The 10,292-nt window shown below is 29.3% G+C and overlaps 1 protein-coding gene across 5 annotated transcripts; it reads right to left on the bottom strand.

Annotated features, from left to right (window-relative positions):
- Window positions 1-6,463: 6,463 nt before the first annotated feature.
- LOC109167487 (protein PIN-LIKES 3-like) lies at window positions 6,464-9,142 on the bottom strand. 5 transcript variants are annotated; one of them, XM_019316503.1, is made up of 11 exons: window positions 9,087-9,142; window positions 8,551-8,745; window positions 8,343-8,422; window positions 8,125-8,249; window positions 7,930-8,051; window positions 7,649-7,837; window positions 7,447-7,542; window positions 7,244-7,344; window positions 7,116-7,168; window positions 6,804-6,989; window positions 6,464-6,639 (listed from the first exon to the last, which is right to left on the bottom strand). In XM_019316503.1, the coding sequence occupies exons 2-11, from the start codon at window positions 8,683-8,685 to the stop codon at window positions 6,515-6,517; spliced, it is 1,212 nt and encodes a 403-aa protein (XP_019172048.1). In that variant the 5' UTR covers window positions 8,686-8,745; window positions 9,087-9,142; the 3' UTR covers window positions 6,464-6,514. The 5 variants fall into 5 exon arrangements, with proteins under 5 accessions (XP_019172048.1, XP_019172047.1, XP_019172052.1 ...); XM_019316502.1 differs by lacking the exon at window positions 9,087-9,142 and adding an exon at window positions 8,925-9,075; XM_019316507.1 differs by lacking the exons at window positions 7,930-8,051; window positions 9,087-9,142 and adding an exon at window positions 8,925-9,078 and having other exon boundaries at window positions 7,649-7,734.
- Between the last annotated feature and the right edge of the window lie 1,150 nt (window positions 9,143-10,292).

Below are 10,292 nucleotides of genomic sequence, written 5' to 3' on the forward strand. Positions count from 1 at the left end.
GTGGCTGCTTTTGCAACTCGTTTATCTTGCGGGTAATCCTTACCTGGCTGAGACATTAGCTATCAAGGAGGCTTTAATCTGGATCAAAGCTCGTGAAATCTCTAGAATTATTGTTGAATCTGTTTGAAATTTTGTAATATAATTTCAATTCTTTGCATCAAGATTGGTCCTATGTTGGGGTGGTTATTAGACAATGTTTGGAAATTGTCAGGGATATCGGAGATATTAATATCCGCCATATCTTAAGGTCAGCGAATCATGTAACCTATGTATTAGCAAGAGCAACTGGTTCTTTGTCTATCCTAGGTGCTTGGGACACTGTCCCTCCTCCTTGTATTTCAGATTTGTTTTAATGAAGTTGTGTGTTTTGATTTTCAAAAAAAAAAATAAAATATTAGGAATACTTATTCCAAATACCATTTTTTAATAACTCCAATAGAGCCCATGTTTAGAGTTTACGTAGTTAAGTGAACTCTTAATACAAGTTTATTTTTATTGTATTATAAGTTTATTTTAATTTATAATATATTTTTTGACAACGGGCAAAACCGCAACTTATCATTAGAACTTAGTGCAAAAGAGAAATGACAAAGTTTAGGGGGACCCCGTTCCGAGCATCAGTTTGAGAGCCAGCAACTCTAGTGAAGGTATGAGCAACCTGGTTCACTGAACGCCTGATATGGCAACAAAATACTAAACTAAAATGCGACATAAGAGAGCAAATTAAAGGTGGAAAATATGATCTAGATCAAAAATAAGAAAGAACTTGAAATTTCCTAGAGAGAGTGTGAACCACTTCCGATCCATGGTGTGATTCTAGCCTTAGTCTTGATCAACCACGAGGATATTTCTCGATATACGCCAGATGAAGTGACACAATTGGGGCAGAATATCGAGTTTCCAGAGAGCATTCCAATCAGTGAAAGGATCGTCCACGGTCCAAAACGACGTCGTTGTTTTTATGTTAAAAAAAATTCTTGCTTCGTAGGCGTGTTAGAATAATGAACATTCTGGTAAGATAATGTATTTTATGATGAGTTAGAAATATAGAATAATGTATTTTGTGTGTTAGAATAATGAAATTTTTGAGATAAAATAATATTTTTTATGAGTTAGAATAATATACATTATGTATTCAAATAATGAACTTTTTGTTGTAAGATAATGCATTTTATGAGTTAGAATAATGTACTTTATGTATTAAAATAATATATTTTATGAGTTAAAATAATATACTTTATGTGCTTTTAGGTGCATACTAACGGTCAATACAATAATGATTGGGGAATCAGAGTTTGGCAAATTATGCTATGGACCCGTGTCCACCATGTGCATGGTGAACACGCTGTACATTCATAATTTCTATATTGTACATTCATAATTTTTACACTGTAGATTCATAATCTCTAACTTGTAGATCCATAATTTCTATACTGTAGATTTATAAAATCTATACTGTAAATTTATAATTTCTGTACTGTATGAATCTACATTATAAATTTTATGAATCTACAGTATAGAAATTATGAATCTACATTATAGAAATTATGAATCTACATTATAGAAATTATGAATGTGCAGTATAGAAATTATGAATCTACGGTACAGAAATTATGAATGTATAGTATAGAAATTATGGATCTACATTATAAATTTTATGAATCTACAGTATAGAAATTATGAATCTACAATATAAATATTATGAATGTACAATATAAAAATTATGAATGTACAGCGTGTCTACCATGCACATGATGGACACGGGTCCATAGCATAACGCTCCTCCGAGTTTGGGCTGCACACCTTATTTGATACTCCGTATCATTTAGTGGTTTGAGCATATTCAATTGTTATGCTCTGGACCCGTGTCCAGCATGCATGCTGGACAGGGTAACAGTGCCGTTATCTTTCTCTCTCTCTTTTTTATTTTTTATTTTTTTTTTATTTTTTTTTATTTTAATTACATATTCGTTATAGGAGTATATGTTTATAATTTTATTACTATATGTTCATAATTGTAAGTTCATAATGTCAGAGCTCTATGTTCATAATTCAATAATTGTACATTCATACTTCCATAACTGTACATTCATAATTCCGTAATTGTACATTCATAATTCAATACTGTAACTTCATAATTTTCGAAGCTCTATGTTCACAATTTTAGAGCTCTATGTTCATAATTTTATCACTATATGTTCATATTGTAAGTTCATAATGTCAGAGCTCTGTGTTCATAATTCCATAACTGTATATTCATAATTGCATAACTGTACATTCATAATTGCATAACTGTACATTCATAATTCCGTAACTGTGCATTCATAATTCAATAACTGTAAAATCATAATTTTCGAAGCTCCATGTTCACAATTTTAGAGCTCTATGTTCATAATTTTATCACTATATGTTCATAATTGTAAGTTAATAATGTCAGAATTCTGTATTTATAATTTTATAACTTACATTCATAATATCATAACTGTACATTCATAATGCCATAACTGTACATTCATAATGGCACAAACGAATAACGCCGTTAACGGCGTTAACGGCGAGACAAAATTAAAATTTTTTTTAAAACTAGAATGACGTGTTATTTTTTTTAAAAACGACATCGTTTTGGACTCGTGTCCACAGTCCACAATGCATTGTGGACACAGGTCCTGGGCATAATTTGCCGAGCATATTGTGTTGGGCCATTTACTAATAATATATATTCCAACAGTTATATAAGAGATAATATTCAAGCAATAATCAATTTCACAAAATCTCACCTCACCCTTTTCTTTATAAAAAAAAAAAAAAACTACATTTTTGGTTCTTGAATTATTTTATTTTTAGAAATTTGGTTCTTATCAATTAATTTAAATAAATTTAGCCCCTCAAATATTTATAATGTTGCATTTTTAGTCCCTAGTGTTATATAATAATTGTCGAACTTCACTAACACATAATCATATTTTTATTATTCAGAATTCATATTCACTTTTAAAAATAATATTTTCATAGGGAGGAAGTGAAACTTTAACTATGGATATTGATTCTAAATGACAATAATAACCTCATAAAAAGAGTTTAATTTGTTAAAGACTTTGATAATTATATAACAATAGAAACTAAAAGTGTAACATAATGGACAATTAAAAGACTAAATATGCTCATATCAATTAACATGGATCAAATTTTCAAAAGTGAAATAATTCATGGGTCGAAAGTGTTATTTTTCTTAAACAAAATTTCATATTCTTTGATATCAACATCTTTTTAATCGAGCTCATCACATAAAATTTTTTTTAGTGTGATCGAATTTTTAGATTATTACACAGGGGTAAAATGTGTCTGATACACATTTAGATAATAACTGTGGGTTTATATCGTCGTCCAAAGATTTTTGCAGTGATTGACACGTAATAACTTGTTGAATTTCATAAATAAATGTAACGAACCTCGTAAATAACTCCATCAATTTCATAAGCAAACGTAATGATTTTTTTTTTGAAAATCAAACGTAATGAATTTAAGTACGTACAATTTCAACAAATTCATATCTGAAATCGACTAACTACGTACGTACAAATGATTGGTTTATGCCCATGGATTTTTATTATAATTTGTCCTACGCATTACTTAATTATTGGTGGAAGAATATACAAAATTTTGGATTCCAATATAATAATAATAATAATAATAATAATAATAATAATAATAATAATAATAATAATAATAACTTGATAGTTTAATACGTACAAATACTTAAATGTCGGTTGGTGCAATTCTAATTAATTTTTTTAACTTGATAAAAAAAAATGATTCAACATCTATCTATGTTTGGCATACATGCATAATATAGAATGATTAATGTTCTTACTTTTTTTTTTTTTAGATTAAAAATAACACTGAAATATTACATATAATTTAAATTTGAATTATTATAATATAATTTTTGCTAAAACTATAAATTGTCTGAGTTAGTTAGTTGTATAAACAGTGTTTAATAAGAAAATAGATGAAGATTTTAAGACTGTAATTGATTTTCTTTGAAATTCTGTACAATTTTAAGTCAAACTGAAAGTTTTCAAATGAAGTTTAAAAACTAATTAAAATTGTATCAAAATCTTAAATTGTAATAATAAGTTATTCACTTTAATAGTTGAAAAATGTGTCAAATAGACTGCTAAACTTATTTCGTTTGTTTCCTTAAACCATTGAGCTAAATATTTGTGTAAGTATTCAATAAAAAAAACTAAAAATAATGTGCAATATATATATATATATATATATATATATATATATATATATATATATTACCCGTAAACTTATAAATTTTTTTGATAATTGATGATTTGAAGTAGCTTAGTTTAAAAATTATCTTTAAAACAAAAATTGAAAAGAAAAATTGCTAGAGGTAGTTATGGTTGTTGCTGTTTGAATTCTCCAAGTGAGGAGATGAATTTTGTATGTTTAAATTATGTAAATTCTGCTTTTATATAATAACTCGTAAATTATAGATAAGAGATAAATTGTATTAGAAAAATTTATAAAATCAGTAATTTTGACTAACAATTATAACAAGGAAGCATAAATTTGGCATGGAATTAATATGTTGATTTATCTTTCATTTTATTTGCCGTGACATTCCTATTTTTAGCTTTTAGAATAAATGTATTTATAAATAATTTTGACATCTTTTTTGTTTGTTTTCAACATCTTTTATTATTTTAACTTGGGGCTGGTTTGCATTTCACTAGTAGGCTATAGAAACTCCATTGCATTTCATTTTAAAATTATTGTTTTTCCTTCATATTTTGGGTATGATATTCACTTACTCTCGAAATATTTAATAATTTATTTCAGTCAAAAGATTTGAGTATGAAACTTCACTTTCTATATCAATCATCTTAGAATTCTATATGTAAGAGTACAGTAGTTATTCGAGAATTATGTGATTTCAGATGATTTTGATTGAGTGTTTACAAGTGTAGACGCTATTGTTATTTAATATGTAAAAGTTTTAATTTCAGGTTGAAAACTTTCCTACATGCATCACTAAATAAGTTTAGTTAAAATATAGCTCTCCAAATTTTTATATATTTTTTTGTGAATAATAAATCAATTTGCATACCAGGACTATGTGGTATAATGGTACCCGGGTTGGACTTTCATTTAGAAGGTTGTGAGTTCGAGCCTCAATGGAGGCATTATTAGCTCAATGTGTTTCAGTAGGTTGAGAAAGTATATGAATAGATACTACATTCTAATAGAGTTAGTAGCATTCAAAAAAAAAAAAAAATCAATTTGCATGTGATAAAAACCTCAATAGCCTGTTACTTCAAGAAACTGTTATTTATTTTTCAATTTTACAATTTTCATTCTTTGCTTTCTATTTAGAAAGCTTGTTTACTAAAACTGTTTTTTTTTTTTTTTTTTTTTTTTTTTTTTTCAAATTTACTTTTTAGTCTAATGTTATAAAATTAACAAAAATTTAATTTCAAAGAATTTTAGACCTTATATTTAAAATAATTTTTGATATGTTTGATTTAAATGGAATAAATACATAGTATAATTTTTACTTTTAAGTCTAATATAGTTAAGAATTTTACATTTGATACCCAAACTAAATTTAAATTCATGTATAACATAACTAAAAATATATATATGAATCAATAATCTATTAAGTTCACCTAAAATTTAGTTTAGATAATATTAATATTTTTTGGGTTAATATTTAAAATATTTGTGAATATATTAATTTAAATGAAATGTATATTTATAATTTTTATTTTGAAGTCAAATATGGACCAAACTTATATTATAATATAACATAATTAAAAATATCTGAACTAATAATCTATTGATTTCAATCAAAATATAAAACTTTGTGTAGAGTTCAAATTTAATTGTGATAGTTTGAAATTTGAATAACGTCTAACTTTAAAGCATAAACAAAAAAGTTATATTTATATAAGTAAATGCAAATAGAAAATATAGAAGATGATGATAAATATAATAAGGTGATACTAAATGTAATCATAGTAATGAATAAATATGTAAGTTGTTATTATAGTGATATATAACTAAATAGACGATGAGGATTCTGTTTTCATTTAGAAAACCGTTTTTAAAAATTCTGAAAAATGTTTCCCCTTTTCAAAATTAAAAATTGTGCTAATAAACACATTTTCTGTTTTCAATTATCTAATTGGAGAAATTCTCCAATTTGTAAACCAACCCAAAGTTCTAAATAAAAAGTCCTCTTTTTTCACAACTCAAATCAAGTAAACAACTCATCACAAACCACTCAAAATGTTACAATACTGTTTCACCAAAACAATAACATTAATAAATAAAATACTATGTACTATGCTCTTTTTTATGCTCCCTTTTTTCTGTAACTTTTTTCCTTTCACATATATATATATATATATATATATATATATATATATATATATATATATATATATCCTTCTCCTCTTTCTCCCAATATTCCTTAACTTTTACAAGGCAAAGAAAGTCAAGACAAAATCCACATGAAATATGTGGTCCAAAGAGTAAGAGCAAGTGAAGCCACAGAGTAGTTCCACAGCATAATCACTGAACACTCACTCTCCCCAACCTCAAACAACTGTGTGATTGTACCTGCCAATTTACCACCAAAAATCCAATTCTTACTCACCAAATTAAAGAAATTCTCTAACTTTCTGGAGAAACATAAATGAAAACAGAGAATACGTTTACTTGTATTATTGTTTTCTCGGATTTGAAAAACCGAGAAAGGAGAATGAAAAATCGGAGAAGCTTACCTATACCCATGGCAGAAGGAAGTGCATATTGCAACAAGAGAACGAAGTGGTATAAAGAATCCGATCCCACCCACCCAAAATGTCGAGCCAAAGTGATGACGCCAATGCCACATAAAGGTAGCAGAACGAACCTCACCACCTGAACCCCTATCACAACCCATCCCCCAATTGCTGATTTCTTTAGCCCTGCAACACCCCGACTCAACATTAACAAAGTTCGGTCCAAACTAATACGCTTATTAAGCATAAATATATAAAATAATAAACGAACAGTTCCACTATCAGCTTAACAGTTCAGTTAAAAGTTAAAACCTCTAAGAAGATTTGCTCCAACTATGAGTGTCATAGCCGGTATGGCTGCATCCCTGCAACATATATAGCTCATCACATATCACATAGTGAATGGCTAGAGAAATACATAAATGGTATAGCCTTCATACCCCAACATATCTGCAGAGCTATCGATAACATGAAGCGGAGCGTTGTCTACAATTATCAGCTTTCGTAGAAACGACACTACTCCGATCACAATCCCAACTATCTGTAACCCGCGAGGAAGAAAACAAAAAAAAGATCGAGTTCAAGGATAGATTAGACTGATATAAGCTCAGATGAAAAGGATATGATCATAATTCATACTTACTGTTGCAATGGTGGAGGGTGCAAACATCATTTTTAGGTTGATCTTGTCTGCCCACATTTTCACATTTTGTCTAAGCCTCTTCAGTTCAGAAGGTTTCTGAGGAGGTTCATGGCAAAAATGAAAAACCACATATATATAAGTAGAGTAAATGAAATGAAACAAAATTGTTATAATAAAGAGAAGAATGGCAGCCAATTCCAACCTCTTCTTCCTCAAATACTATTTGAGCTTCTTCATCTTGATCATATTTCAAACTATGACTTGAAAGTAAAGCTTCTCTGCAGCTATCTAAGAAGCCAGAACCCATTATGTCAGTACTAGAATTCATTCGCGGGGTTCCATAAGCCCGGATTATGTTATATATGTAAGTCCATATATAAACAGCCCCTATCTGCAATCACAAAACCAAATTAAACTGTGTTCATAAGAAAGTATTAAAAAGTTTTTTTTTTTTTTTTTTTTTTTTTTTTCGTTGTGCCTTACTGCCATTGAAAGTGATGCATAGGCTTTTCCATTGGTAGAGCACGTCGTGGGATCTCCAAACGGGCTGTTTCTCTCTTCACACACTGCTGGGATTATGATGAGAAGCAGATTCCCCAAATTCCCTGTGAAATGAACAGATAAGGTGCCTGAAATTCGACGAAATCGTTGAGTTTTTTAGCTGTTTCATTATTGTACCTGCAGCACAACAGCTGATTACAAGACCATGTAGTTCTCTGGGGGCTCTTGTGATCTTGACTAGGATCCAACCGAGAGCTGATCCGATGGCGAATGTTAAAAGGATGTTCACAGGCATGAACCATCTGGGGATTAAGAAAAAAAAAACAGGACTTAATGAAACATTGAAGAGACAGAAACAACATTAGCAGATCGAAAGAAAGCAGAACTGAACACACAATTTAACTATGCTGCTTGCTGTTATTGTCTCTCCGAGGCTGCTAGCCACAAGCGCCGGAGTGAACACATAAAACACAAGCTGCCACCAAGCACAACATTAGAACAAACTCTGCTACAACCTAGTAAAAACCAAAAGAAAACAAAAAAATCTGTGTTCTGATCCTCCTATGTTGCAGACTAGAACTAGAAACTGGATTGGTGGCTTACATTGTTCAAATGGTGCCTTGAAGATGCCCCCAAGATATCCACACGCTCAAACGCAAGAACCAATCCAATGGCCGTAATGATAAGTGTTTTCAGAACCGGCATGAGTGCCACCACAAACAAATCCAAGAATGCCATCAAGATTTTCTTAGAGGAATCCTAGGGTTCACACTCTTCTTCTGTAAACCAACCAAGATTCTGAAAATGGAAAGCATAAAATTTCAAACTTGAGCTCAGACCCAAATTTAAAGACTTGATTTTCACGAGGAACAGGTTTAAATTTACGCATAAGAAAAATGAAATATGCAGGCTGATAAACCTAAAAAAAACCCACCACAATGTGAAAGCCAGGGAGACATAAACACCATATAAATTACCAGAAAGATGAATAAATGCAGCCAACTAACAATGTCACATTTCAAAGCTTCCTTCTATTCCCCACATATGGAGAAGAAAAGTCCACCATTTCAGCTTCTTATTACACTAAAACACTACTAGTAAAACCCAGAAGAATACAAATCAGTTACAAAAAATAGTACCCTCTAGATGGATGCAAATAATCCGTACACTTGAGCTGCTCTTAAAGTTACAGACTTTAATTATGGGATACAACTTAGAGTGTTGGGATTGATATTTATACTGTGAGATTGATTTTTTTTTTTTTTTTTTTTTTTTGTAATTATTATTATAAAAAAAAAAAAAAGAACAAATCTCCAATGATCATGGAGGGGCTGGCCTGATTCCTGCTGAACATAGAGCTGTCACCTATGATGGGTACCTCTGCCTTTAGGCTTTACCTGGTGCAGTTGGTATAATATTTGGTATCATTTTATGATTTTTATCCCAATATTGAATTTGTAGTAAATTTTTATTTTACTTTTTTAGAGTTAAATCTTGTGAATTTTTATGAAGTAGGCTTATGCCCTTAGACTTGTGATTTTTTATTTATATCTTTTTCAGTTTTGTAGTAGACATATGAATAGGTAGCCCTTTTTGCGCCATTATAATATGAATATATATATTATGGATTATTTATGTTATCAATGAGTGTATGATCACTGTATATGGTTTTTTGAAGATATAGAACTTGTGTATTGTTTTATTTCTAAGAAGACAAAAGGAGGATTTCAAGTGTTTAATGACGTCATTTTTAATGTCATGTAAACACGTTTATTGACGTAGGACAAAAAATTGTCATTTCATAATAATGCCAAGACCAATGATGATGTTTAAAAAAAAAAAGACTAGAAGTGGAATGACACATAAATTTATGACCAAAAAAAAAAACAAATTAACACTTAGAACTGAAAAAGATCAAAATGTCATTGTATTTAATACCATTTAAACAGTTTTGTTGACAGAGGACAAAAAAAATGGTTATGCCATAATAATACTAGGACCAATGGAGATGTTCTGAAAGAAAATGAATAAAAATAGATTGACAACTATAAATCTATGACAAAAAATAGAATTAACTCACTTTCTTTTTTTACTATAATAAAAGTTTTTAAAAAAATTACTAACACCATTGAATACAAACTTTTGACATGTTACCAAGTTTGATTTGTAAAACGGATGACAAAATAAATCCAACGATTCAAACTTACAACCTTATGATTAACAAGTCATTGTTAAACTAATTTAATTGAAGTTGTCTCGTTCTTCATAATACTTATTGCTAAATAACTATTTATAGGGGCTTAGAGCATCCATAATAGTGTATTTTTTTTTTTTTTGGTTTTTTT

This window comes from Ipomoea nil, unplaced genomic scaffold (genome assembly GCF_001879475.1).
Source record: "Ipomoea nil cultivar Tokyo-kokei standard unplaced genomic scaffold, Asagao_1.1 scaffold3169, whole genome shotgun sequence".
In the NCBI taxonomy this organism is placed as follows: Eukaryota; Viridiplantae; Streptophyta; class Magnoliopsida; order Solanales; family Convolvulaceae; genus Ipomoea; species Ipomoea nil.

Coding starts and splice junctions, on each gene's coding strand:
- LOC109167487 (XM_019316503.1), bottom strand. CDS start 8,685: ATGGCATTCTTGGATTTGTTTGTGGTGGCACTCATGCCGGTTCTGAAA. Junction 8,423..8,550: donor CAAGGCACCATTTGAACAAT/GTAAGCCACCAA, acceptor GCTTGGTGGCAG/CTTGTGTTTTATGTGTTCAC. Junction 7,345..7,446: donor CACCCTCCACCATTGCAACA/GTAAGTATGAAT, acceptor CGCGGGTTACAG/ATAGTTGGGATTGTGATCGG.